This window comes from Phascolarctos cinereus, unplaced genomic scaffold (assembly GCF_003287225.1).
Source record: "Phascolarctos cinereus isolate Bilbo 61053 unplaced genomic scaffold, phaCin_HiC Scaffold_4;HRSCAF=312, whole genome shotgun sequence".
NCBI classification, from domain to species: Eukaryota; Metazoa; Chordata; class Mammalia; order Diprotodontia; family Phascolarctidae; genus Phascolarctos; species Phascolarctos cinereus.
In genome coordinates, this window is record NW_027555847.1 from 357,610,420 (window position 1) to 357,623,952 (window position 13,533).

Here is a 13,533-nt window from a genome sequence, read left to right on the forward strand (position 1 = left end):
CTTGCAGGTTATTCTCATCAAAAATTTATAGATAGTATGGTTTTACTATCTATTTGTGTCTAATGGTAGCCATCTCTATCATGGGAGGAGAGGGAGAAAAAAAGAAAGTTACATAATAATCTTATATTTAAAAGAAAAAGCAAGTTGTACATAATAGATTTCCAGTTTCATGTAATCCTTTTTTTTTCTATTCTACTTTGTTATGAAAATGCTTGTTTTATTTCTTGAGTTCAGGATTTAAATTTTTTTTAAATAATTTGTAGAGATGAGAAAATTGGCACATTAGTTGGTAGTTTATGGTCCTCTCAATCACATCTTCTTTTTTTTTCTGATGATGCCATCTGTGATTTTTCCCAGTCATTTGATGTCTTCCCCACTCTGTTCTGCTGTCCTTCTTTTGCCTTCCAGCACTGGGAAGGCCCAGACCCAGAAAAGAATTCTGATTACAGAGCAGAACCCAAATAACCTTGGCTTTTCCTTTTTTCTCTCTAAAGAACTCCTTGTCCAGCCTCTCTGGGGGCTCCCATATTTGTATGGAGGAGGAGATGGCACTGTGCCAGGCTCCTCCTCCCACTCTCCTTTCTTCCCTCACTTGTCCTCTCCCCTCTTCTATCTAATCCTAAATCTCAAAGTTCAACTACTCTGAAAGTGACCATATGCCTCCTGCTGTACTCTCTGGAGGGAGTTGTCTGGGAATCTGATAATCATGGCTTTCCTAAAGGTTTCCTTTCTCCAGATGTCCAAGAGGTGCCTCCTACAACGTGGTGAGTAGGAAGGAGGGAGGTGTAGGGTTCGTGAAAGATTTGGTGGGAAGAGGGAAGGTAGAAAGAGGATGGAGAAAGGAGCTCCTCAACCTTCTTCCTAAGTGACTATCACAGGAGAGGGAAAGAGGAATGGATTTCCTGTTGGATAGCATTAATGGAATTCCCTAATCCTATAGGTCAGTAATATAGGAACATAGGACACTATGTATAAATAGGAGGTAGAAGGGGGTCTAAAGATGATCAGATTTAGCCTTCTTATTTTACAATTGAGTAAACAGGTCCAAAGACCTGAGCTGACTTTCCTAAAGTCACATAACCAGTAATGAGCCAAATCAGAACTGGAATCCAGGTCTTCCTAAATCTAGTAGGAAGCTGGCTGCTCTTTTCCATAATCCCTTGTGAATGAGCCATCCATCAATGACATTTGTATATCACTTAGCCTATAATGAATAAACTCAAACTCAGTTTTACACTTTCATATGGTGATAGGAGTTAAAGCTGGAGGGACCTTAGAGATTATCTAGTCTAAATCCCTCATTTTACAAGAAAAGGTCACATAGGTAAGTAGGCAGCAGCTCCATCATTTAAACCCAAGTCTTTCACCTCTAAATACAGGGCTCTTCCAATGATTCTCTGATGGAGGTACTATTTTTTGTTTACCCAAAGTCTTATCATCCCTGTGGATGGAGGAGAATGCTAACATTGCAGCAAAGGAAGTATAAATCACCCCCTCACTCTTTCCTGGGAATATCTGGAAGCTGTGGAAATGGGGTGCAGGTAGTGGATATCTACCTACAAAGACTAACAGCTCACAATGAGCTTGTTCAGAACACCTGATTTAACCCCACTAGTGAGAGACTCAGAAATTATAAAGTCAGAATACTTGGTTATATGAATACGTGCTGAAGGATTCATTTGGTCATTAAAATATTTTTCTGGGATTTTATCTCACCTTTTTCTTTCCATGCACACCTCTATAGAGTTATATATGTACATAAATATATGTACACATACATGAACCCACACATATGCACATGTACTCTGTAAGCCTACAAACACATATGCAGAATTACAGAATCTCAGAATAGGGAAGAAACCCAGAGTCCATTTCCTCCAACCTATCTCTGAAATATCCCCAGCAACTTGTCATCTGGATTTCTATTGAAAACCTTCAGCAAGAAAGAACCTACTATTTCCTGAAACAGTCCATTCCACTTTAAGAAAGTTCTTTAAATATAAAATATACGTAATGTTTTATAAATATGATAGGAGTATATACATACACATATAGATGTATACACACTATACATATAGAGGCAGCTAGGGGGCACTGTGAACAGAGTGTTGGGCCTAAGAAAGACCTAAGTTCAAATCTGACCTCAGACACTTACTTACTGGCTGTATAACCTTAGACAAATCTCTCTCTGTCTCAGTTTTGTCAACTGTAAAATCAGAATAATAACAGAATCTACCCTCTAGAGTTGTTATGAGGATCAAATAAATTAATATACGTGAAGTGCTTTGCACAGTGCCTGGCATATATAGTAGGCACTATAAAAATGCTAGCTATCATCCTCATCATTACATATATGTATACGGAAGATGAAGGCAGGTAGGTGGCACAGTGGATAAAGTGCCAGGCCTGGAGTCAGGAAGACTCACTTTCCTAAATTCAAATCTGGCCTCAGATACTAATTAACTGTGTGACCCTGAGCAAGTCACTTAACCCTGTTTGCCTCAGTTTCCTCATTTGTCAAATGAGTTGGAAAAGAAAATGACAAACCACTCCAGTATCTTTGTCAAGAAAACCCTAGACGGGGTCACAAAGAGTAGGACATGACTGAAAATGACAAACAGCAAATATAAAGAATGCCCTGAGAGACTTGGTGCAGTTTTAAGCTATTAAAGCTTAAAATTGTATTACCTATCTATCTACACATATACCTCTGTGTGTGTGTGTGTGTCTGTGTCTGTGTGTGTCAGTGTGTGTACAAAGTATACACAGGGTAAATATCACGTACTTTCAGGGGAATCACTAGAAGTTGAGGCAGTTTAGGAAAGGGAGTTCATATAGGAAGTAGCTCTGAATGAAATGGGGAATTCTAAGGGGGGAACAGGTGCATTCCAGGTGTGAGGAACAGCCACCACAGTGTTAGGTGTCAAATAAAAGCATTTGTATTTTATCCCAGAAGTAATAGGGAGCAACTAAAGCAGGGCTACTTAATCAGGGGTTCATTGATAGATTCCAGAGGGTCCTTGAATGAGGAGGAAAACCTGTATTTACACTAACTTCTAAAATTTAGCATTTCCTTAAATCATGAATGTTTTTTACAGGGGCCCCAAAGCTTCACCAGACTGCTAAAGTGGGTGCAGGACACCAAAGAAATTAAGAAACCCTGCTCTAAAAAGTTTCTCAGTAACAGAATGCCCAGGTCAGACCTGTGCTTTAAAAATATCACTATGGCAACTGTGAGGAGAATGTTCTAGACAGGGGAGAGGCTTGAGGTGGTTTGTTGGCTTGTATCTGTATGTGTATAAATTGTATATTTGTGTATAAACATGTAAACTTACATGTGTTCATGTATTTAATTTAATCTGATGAAATTGTATACATAAAATAAACCAGGGTTATGGGAACTTTTTTAGAAGTTAATTATTACCATTAAAGATTTGAAGGAATATAAATCATTCTCTGTAAGTCCTTTTGAACTAGTCAATGATTGATAGCCTTCATACCACACTAGATAAAAGGAGAATTTTCACCATAGATTCCCCATTTATATCATGTGCCTTCCTCTCCACAAAGAATAATAATCATAATAATTTGGCAGACATCATACAAGGAAATAGAGGGTTGGGAGAACTATATGTAAGTGAAATTAAGCCAAAATTATTTAGCAATGAGATAAATAACTAAAAGCTGTGTTTATTTTACTAAGAACTCTTGTGCTACTCATTTGAAAAACTACAAACTAGATTGAGAATCAACTCGATCCAGACTACCAGGCTATGAGCCTCTCAAGAAATATTTTTTCTCTTCTGGTATGATTCACAGGCTGCCACTTATATTGCCATCAAAAGGTTAATGGAGAAGATGGCAAAAGATCTTTATCTCTAAATAGAGCTTTCACCAAAAGAAGAATCATGAACTTGATGCACCTACTTGGAAACCATGAGAAATTAAGGTCAAATTCATAGTTGGGAAATAATTAGCATAATCAAAGGTGATCTGATAGAGAAAATGTTAATAATGCTGATTAAACCTAAAGGTGTGTCATGCATACTTTTTTTTTGGACAACTGGCTGTTAAACATTTACCAGCACACTCCTGGAAGTCAGGGTATTTGAGGGAAAATTAACATTTTTGTTGAAGTTCCATAGAATGAGGACAGGAGTTTGGGTGGAGAGAGAAATTATGAGCTGCTCACTGAACTCATTGAAAAGGAAAAGAGAATGTTCTGTCAGATTTGTAGATAACAGTGACCAGACTCTGGATTGGGTAATAAACTTGGATAGAGTAAACTTTAAAGGAAACATTGCAAAAGGAAAATGAACAGGACTTCATATTTAATAGGAGTAAGAGAGTGGGCCATCATCAATTGGGAAATTACACAGCACTGTCACCAACTTGAAGACTTTCCTTGGAATAAAAACCCATTTTTTTTAATGTTCTTCTCGTGACAAAATATGTCACTATGAATAATGGAATATGACAGTCTCTAAAGAACCAGATGGAATGCTTTTAGAGAAAGAGGAAAACAAGAGTTTACTTAGAGAAACCTAGAGAGTCACCTAAAAAAGAAATGGCTATGCCTCAGATAAATTGCCGGTTTCTGAGTCTCTTTTGTCTCACTTCAATTGGAGTTTCCAGTTTGACTTGACTTATTTTGGACTATACTATAAAAATTTGCCGTTGTATTTCATATGGCCCTCAATCTGAGGGGCAGATAGAGCAGACTAATTATTAGTGATGTTTTGACAGAGAAGATAATCTTTCAGGGGTCCATAAAAGCCATTCCCAAGTATTTGAAAGTCTTATATAGAATAGAGATTTGATGTCTTTTATTTGAACTCTAAGAGCAAAAATAAGAACAGTTCATGGAAGCTGTAGAGAGAGACATCTTAAACCAACAAAAAGAAAATTTTCCTAATAATTAAAGCCATTGAAAAGTAAGATGGGCTGCCTCAAAATGCTGTGACTTCTCCATTATTAGAGTTCTTCTAGGGGAAGTTGGAGGACCATCTGTCAGAAATGTCATAAAGGAGATTCCTGTTTATGGATTAAAATGAATAACCTCTGACTTCCTGTCCCACTCTGAAAATCTGTAGTTCTTATTTTATTCAAGGATTACATAAACTGCACATCACTAAGATAGCTGGCTAACTCCTCTGCCCACCAAAGAGCTCCACAACAATAACTCACCCATCTAAAGCTCATCCTTCACCCATATTTACACTTTACACCACAGTTCTAGCTATCAACAGAGGTGGAGATTGCCCGAGTCACTTTGAAATACACATTTTACAATCAGGCATTGCTGAATGTAAACAGGTTTCCTCCTGGCTAACATTCCCTCAACCCTATTCCCCTGAATGCTATTAAGTGTTGGAGATCAAGTCTGACTGTTCACATAAAATCACATAGATACCCGTCAGGAACCTGACTGACCAGGTAATAAGTACATTTTCACCTAAGCTACTTCATGGCCTACTGACCAATATCATCTGTCTTTCTATAAATCCATCCCATTGTCCACCAATCTTTGTTTCAATGGGACAATCTTTAACCCAAGTTGCATTTACTAAATCCTTGCATGCCTTAATAATGGGTAAATTTTAGGAGTGTGATTGTAGAAATGGCAGTAATACTTTCAGTACCTAATAGACCTGGATAACTATAAACCTGAATAAATAACATGGGAGTCCACACAATCTGCTCACTCTAGATCTGATGGAAGCCTTCCCTCGGGTATGCTCCACCAAGCTATTGTGCCTAGTCCTAGGGAAGCAGTCTAGGAGAGCACAGAAACCTAAAGTTATGCCATTGCATCTATATCCTCTTTCTGAAGAAGGAAAATCTTGGTTGTATATTTTGCTTGAAATCCCTAGTTTTCTACAAGGCTAAAACTATCTTTGGAGAATTAGCTATTTTCTAGGTCATTAGTACAACTGTTCCACACCCCAGAAAAGGATTTGGATAATAGACTAGATAACCAGATGGCCTCTGAAGATCCTTCAAAACTATGAATACTGTGAACAGATAATTCCAATGGTCATCCAGGTAATTCTGACTCAAAAATGCATTTTTCAGGAACACGGTTAATGGAGGCCAGGATATTCAACATTTAATTCCCTAAGCATTTATAAATGGACTTCTATATGTTTCCAGAACTTTGCTAGATGTTGAGAATACAAATACAAAAATGAAATTATTTCTTCTCTCTAGGAGCTTACAATCCATTGAAAGAAACATGTATATTGATAAGTAATTCAAAATCTTGGGTCAGCTAGGTGGCTCATTGGATAGAGCACTGGCCCTGAAGTCAGGAGGAACTGAGTTCAAATCCTGCCTCAGACCAAGCACTTGACATTTACTAGCTGTGTGACCCTGGGCAAGTCACTTAACTCCAGTTGCCTAAAACAAACAAACAAACAAACAAGCAATTCAAAATCTATATAAAATAAATACAAAGTGATCGGTAGGATATGGTATTGGTATTTGTTTAGGCTTTGTTTTTCTATTTTTAATGGGAGAGAGAGGAGAGAAGTGAGAGCCAGGGACAGGAAGGCCATGTCAGATTGAAGTGTAGGTTTAATTTACCTGAAAATTTTTTTTTTGATTCTTTAATTTACTTTTTCTAGTATAGATCTGGCCTTACTCTTGATATTTACTTTGACTCAAATATTAGAGACTTTCCTTTTAAAAGTTTCATTTTTTCACATCTTGATGTTCCTCTAACTTTGGATTCAGTGGAATTTGTAACACTATGAACAGCCTTTGTCTAGAGAGGGAAGTGAATAATACTGAAGGAGTCAGGAGATTTGGGATTCTTAGACCAACCATAAGATTTTATCATCATATGTGAGAAACTAATAAAGACATGAAGAGCATCTCTTGAAGGGTAAAATTCTCAGAAAGCTTTAGATACCTCTTTTCCTCCCTTCTTATCCAAATTTGACCAAAAGCCACTTGTTTTTAATGTACTAAAAACAAATTAATGATATTAGTGATTTTCTGAAACAGAAAAATGGGATGTCTTGAAAGGAAAATCTGTCCAAAGGAGACTCTTTTAAATTTAATTTAAAAATAGTTGTCTATTGTGTCTTCTTAGGAAAATGACTCAGTAATCATCCTGTCCATCACCTTTGTATCCACAATAAGAAAAAAAGCTATTGTTTCATCAGTTCATTTAGCTGATTAGGAGGGATCTTTTTTTTTTCATCTCTCCTAATCTGTAAAATGAATGGGTTGGACTAGGTATCTTTTAGCATTGATTTATGATTTTCCTTTATTGAAAAAGAAAAATAGAAATATGTAAGAAAATAGAGGGAGAGTGGAAGGGAAGAAATGAGGTAATAACAATGTAAAGTAATGGGAAAAAATCTTAGTTTGGGAGTCAAAAGACATGTTCTAGCTTAAGCTTTATCACTAAAAAGTCATGTTAATTTGGCAAATAATTTCTGTAAGGATTCAGTTTCTTCATTTGTAAAACATAAGGGGTATGACTAGATAATCCCTAAAGCCCCTCCCAGATCTAAAATTATAATCTTAAGAGCTTATCAAGGGACCAAATTATATCAGGGATTCTTAATCTTTTTGTGTTATGAACTCCTTTGGCAATCTGGTGAAGTCTATGAACCTTTTTGAGATAATGTTTTTAAAAGCATAAAATAAAATAAGGAAACCAATAATACTGAAACAAATTTATCCAAAAAAAAAGTTTTTCAACAGATTCATGGACCCCAGATTAATAAACCCTGTATTTGATGGTACTAGATGGTATGTTAGATGATATCTCATTCTAACATTCAGTGATTCCTTTTTCTCACTGACATCCAATAGGGATATGGAACATCTATTAATACCCTTAGTTTTTTGTGCATTGGGAAAGGGTACCTTTTAATTCGTTTAACTGCTTTTTTAATGTTTCATCCCATTTTCATATAGTCTAGAGGCCAAAATAGTCAACTCATAGAATTGTAGATTTAGAAGGATCCTCAGAAGTTTTCTAGTCCTTTCTGATAATGCACAACTGTCAGAAACTTCATAACCAGATGTAGAAGTAGGGAGCCATATAGAAAATAGGAGCTGTGAGAAAACTTTTCAGGTTATTGATTTCCAGCGCAGTGCACTTTTAAAAGACTTGCTCTCTTCACCTGGGACAAATTCCAGGTGAGGGAAGTTATATTATCTAGATGCTGACCCTCTCCCATTTCTTCCGGTGTAGTCTCCTTCCAGCAAAATTGGAGCTACGTCACAGCACCCTGGACAGCACCTCCTTCCCGCTCACTCTTAAACCCAGATTTCCTTTGTTATGAAAGGAACCTTGTTTCTGGATGATTTTTAAGACCCAGATATGACTATATTTCAAAGCCTGGCTAATTTTAAACTAGTTATTTACCTTGAAGCAATGGAGAATGCACTGGTGTCTTTGGTGTCAGTTCTTTCCTCGACAGCACAGATCTGAAGCCCTCCTGGTGGAAGCAGTGTATCATTGTGCAAAGAGCACTGGCTTTTAGACTCAGAAAACCTGAATCTGAAACCCAGCTCATTTACCTACTATTTGTAGGAACCTAGACAAAGCACTTAGTCTCTCTATAATTCACTTTCCTCATCTGTAAGTCAACTGTAAAAGATTTTCATAACTGGATACTGTCTGGACTTACAGAAGGACTGTGATAGCTAGAGAACAATCCTAATATGCTGTGGGTTGTTGTTTTTTGTTTTTGATAGGTGCCTACAGGAAGCCTGGATCTAAGCTCAGTGTTCATACTTCACCTAAAATGCCTCCATGTGACTTCACACCTGAAAAATGTGAGGTAGGACTCTGTTTTAGAAGTAGTCAAAGGGATTCTTCCCTACAAAATTCACATAGCAGATAATGTTTGTGTAGTGCAAAAAGTATTTGTGTAGTCAAGAGACCTGACTCTAGAATCTCAGAAGACTGAACTCTACCCCCGACTAGTTGCATGACCTTGGTAAATCTCTTTCTCTGTACTACTCTGGGATTACTCATTCTTCTCCACTATACCCCCGTATGAGTGCCTTCCTTCCACTCCCACCACTTTGTGTGTTGCCTTCCCTCATTAGATTATAAGCTCCTTAAGAGCAGGGAATGTCTTTTTTTTAATTTGTATCCCCAATGCTTAGCACAATGCCTGGCATATAGTAGGCATTTAATAAATGTTTAATCACCATTATTAACCTCTCTGGGCTTCTGTTTCTTCATCAATAGGGAAACTGGATCCATAACTTTGGTTATATCCAAGTTTTAATATTCTCCACATCCAATTCAAGCATCCTTGCATACTCCTAAAGGTAGTCCATCTCATGGAGATATCCCCACCCCTTTGATTTTAATTCTTGGTAACATTTGAAGTGAAAGGCAACATGGTGTAATAGATAGAGCATCAGCACTTAGTCTGCAGCTTATAGTCTAAGAGATTTGCCTGGGGTACTGAGAATGCCCAAGTAACTTCTCTAGAGTTACTCAGCAACTATGTGCTTTAGAGTAATTGCTGAGTAACCCTAGAGAAATCACTTGAGCATTCTCAGTATCCCAGGCAAATCTCTGACAAAGTGCTGACGCTATGTATTGTTAGAGGAAGTTCTTCACTGGGAGCTCCCTATACAAATTAAATCACAGGTCCAGTTTAAAAAAAAAAACCTAAGAGACTCACTCCTTTGTCTAACATAGTCAGTAATAAATTTTCTTGTTGTTTGATCATTCCTTCCACCAAGTCAAATGGCAATGCTATACAACTGAATTAGTCAAGTTGCCTGAGATTCAGAGAGATTAAGTGATTTTCCCAGGGTCTCACAACCAGTATGTTTCAGTCAAGATTTTAACTCAGGTCCTCCTGACTCTTAAGACCAGCACTATTCACTACACTACACTTCCCCCTTACATTATATATTTTATTTCTGAAATTCATCTTTTTTTGGCAGTATAGTTTTGAGGATGTTTTATTCAATGGAAGGGCATCAAGCAGAATAGAAAAAATAATCCCCAATAGCCAGATGTTTCCTAATGAGCAACATAGTGTGTGCTATTTGTTTCCAGGACAGTTGAGATCCCTTTTCTGACCCAAAGATGTGGTTTATGAACTATAACAGATCAGGCACCCAGTTCCTTAAGACTACTATCAGTCCTGAGGGCAAGAAGGAAATATCAGAAATTAACTTGAATTATTTACATATGTCAATTATAACACCAAGAGTTCATAAAACTTGTAATCTAATGTTTATTGAAAGAATTTCCAGGTAATGGGGAAAATTTAAGTCTAATCACCATTTCAGCAGAAAAGAGAGAAACTAAACTGCAGCAACAAAACAGAGAATCTTTCACCCTGAATCCAGTTGTTCTCCAAAGATCTCAGAAAAACACTGAAAAAAAGCTAGCATAATTTTAACCTAGGCTGCTTCTCTCCCCTCCCCAGTTGATAAAGCTTTAGTCTGTCAGTTGCAGGATGATACTATGTTGATGCCGTGTTATCCCGCTAGAAGCCCATGCTTGAATGATCTAATTCAGGAACTCTGGATCTCTTGGGACCTCTTGAACTTTCATAGAAAGACCATTTTGTCTGACCTGTGCTCATAAAAAGAAACAGACAAATAGCAACCAGGAATATGAGGTCCATGAACTCCTCTCTGTGCAGGTAGCTCCTGCCAATTGTCATTTTTGGAGGGTGGGGTAGGAAGGGTACTTCACTCCCTATCCTTTGTTTCCTCTTTGATCTGGAAGTACATAAGAGTACATGTAAAAGGTTGAATTGGCATTTCAGTCAATCATTCATCTCTATGCATCATGAGGAAAATATGGCTCTTCTGGCAAAAGCACCAATACCAATTCTCAGGTACCAATAATCTTGAAAATGTCCCCTGGCCCTGTTTACTAATCAGGAACATGACTCAATTGGTTGTCTTTTTAAAAAAGATTGACCTTAAAGGAAAGGGGAGCATCTAATATAGAATAAAATATCTAGGGTAACAGGATGGACTTCTCTCCTTCAAATACCTCCTCTTTCTGCTTCCTTTCATTCTTCTAACTAAAGATAAATCCTTTTCTTACACATTTAAAGATAAGACCTGGGATATAAACATCCCAAGGTGGAATGGTACATTGACTTAACTTTATACCAATGATTGGTATCAGGACTTTCTTGAGAAAGATTTTGAATAGCAAAAGGAGAAGAAAGAGTCAATAAAGGAGGGCAAACTGCATGGAAAGGGAGGATAGCTTCTCTGCCGCTTGCACTAATTTTGGCCTAACAATTAACACCAAGAAAACATAGGTGTTCCATCAGCTCATGCATCCATACATGGAACCATCGGTTACAGCAAATGGAGAAGTTTTGAATGCTGTGGATAAGCTCACTTACCTCGGCAGTATACTTTCCGGGACATACACATTGATAATGAAGTTCATGCACGCATTGCCAAAGCTAGCTTGGTGTTTGGGAGGCTCCAAAGGAAAGTGTGGGAGAGAAGAGGTATTAGACTGACTACCAAAATGAAAGTCTACAGAGCCACTGTGCTGACCTCCTTGTTGTGTGCCTGTGAAAACTGGAAAGTACACCAGCGTCATGCCAGGAAACTGAATCACTTCCATTTGAATTGTCTTAGGAAGATTCTGAAGATCACCTGGCAGGCTAAGATACCGGACACTGAGGTCATTTCTCAAACCAAACTGCCAAGCATTCAAACTCTGCTTCAGAGAGCACAACTCCAATGGGCTGGCCACATCGTTCGAATACCAAATGTACATTTGCCTAACAGACTATTTCTTGGAGACTCACATGCTTGCGTTGGAGAACACAAGCACTCACGTGGTGGTCAGAAAAAGTGATACAAGGACCCTCTCAAGAACTTTGGAATTGATTGTGTGACATGGGAGACAGGACTGCTCAGCATGGCATGCCCTCATCAGAGAAGGTTCTGTGCTCTATGAGCAAAGCAGAATTGAAGTAGCTCAAAAGAAATATAACATACACAAATTTAGAGAATCCATGCCTAATGTTTACATGGACTATTTGTGCCCAACCTGTGGTACAGCATTCTGAACTCATATTGGTCTGATCAGCCATAATCAGATGCTTTGTAACTTGACTCTAACATAGTGATGTCACTTTGGTCCCCTTCAAGAACAAAGGACAACACCCAGCCAATCAACAGGCAACAGCAAAAGCCATGCTCACTTACTTCCCAGGAAAGACTAGCTCTGCCTTAGCTTCTCAGACTTCTGGCTCATCTAGTCTTGAGATCCTCAACTTTTTTGTGTTATGGACCCCATGGGCAGTTTGGTGAAACCTATGGACTCCTCTTCAGAATAATGTTCTTAAATGAATAAAATGCAATACATAGGATTACTAAGAAAAGCAACTATATTGAAATAAAGTTATCAAAATCTTAAAGAAAAAAAAAGCACTTTGCAGACTCCCAGGTTAAGAACCCTGAAGTCCACTGCTCTGCTTTTGCAAATGAGGAAATTAATATCAGAGTGGTGATGTGCAAGGTCAGGCAAGTGATAAGTAATCCAATTTGGTTCTATTTGACAGATATTTGTGAAATGGCCATAATAATCAAGGCATTATGAGAAGTTCTGAGGGAGATACAAAGATAAAAAAAAATCCAAACCCCATCCTGAAAGTGCTTAAAGCTGAGTATAAAGAAGATGTGGTATAAATATTTCAGATTTTAAGTTTCTACAAGGCTTAGACTCGTTATAAATATTTGTTTTCAAGAGCGCAGCAGGTTCCTACTTTAGCAGTAGGGTAACAGCTAATTCTGCCATAAGTGATAATGTTATGAATCTCATAAGGCATTCGGAAATTCATTCATTAAGGGGCTACTTGGTCAGTCATTTTGACTTTTGTCTTGCCAATGGTCTTCGAGGACTCTGGATGAGAGAGTGAGGCTGATGACTTTTCAAAGCTCTGCCTCACTTAAATCTAATCCACGAGCAAGTCAAGACATCCCCCTCATGATGTCAGTGATCCTCTCCGAGAACAAAGAACAAACAACAGCAGCTAGGTTCAATGTACTATGCTAAGTTCTGGGCATACAGAAACAAAAAATGAAAATGATTTAGCCCTCAAAGAGCTAACATTCCGATAGAGAGGCAGGAGAGGAAAAGCAAGGATTCATGGTTCCATTCAACCAGAATTTAACAAGCTATTAGTTTTATTCATTTATCCATTTATTAATATTATATGCAGGACTGAATGGATAAAGAGCCAGCTTCAAAGACAGGAAAACCTGGGATCAGGCCCTGCCTCTGATGCATACTAGCTGTGTGACTCTGAGCAAGTCACTTATTTCTTTGTGCTCTAGGCAGTTCTCTGAGATTGGAAGTTGCCTTTACCTGCAATGATAGAGGAAATTCCTCAGTAGGACCTTGTGTTGTGCATGTGAGGGTTTGTCTTCGTTCTCAAAGAGGATCATGACATCAGGGAGATGATGACATGACTTGCCATTGACTTTGATTTGAGTAAAGGAGGACTGTGCAAGGTCACCAGCCTCACTTTCTCCTCCAGAGCCACCATGGCC

General features: G+C 38.0%; 1 protein-coding gene across 2 annotated transcripts in view; it reads left to right on the forward strand.

Annotated features, from left to right (window-relative positions):
- The first annotated feature begins 624 nt into the window (after positions 1-624).
- The window catches only part of AGXT2 (alanine--glyoxylate aminotransferase 2), a 57,072-nt gene continuing 44,163 nt past the window's right edge, over positions 625-13,533 (forward strand). Inside the window, exons 1-2 of one of the 2 annotated variants that reach the window (XM_020995620.2) lie at positions 625-764; positions 8,719-8,804. In XM_020995620.2, the coding sequence (XP_020851279.1) occupies positions 707-764; positions 8,719-8,804 (144 nt within the window). In that variant the 5' untranslated portion in view covers positions 625-706. The remainder of the gene's footprint in view (positions 765-8,718; positions 8,805-13,533) is intronic. The other variant, XM_020995627.2, reaches the window with a different exon arrangement.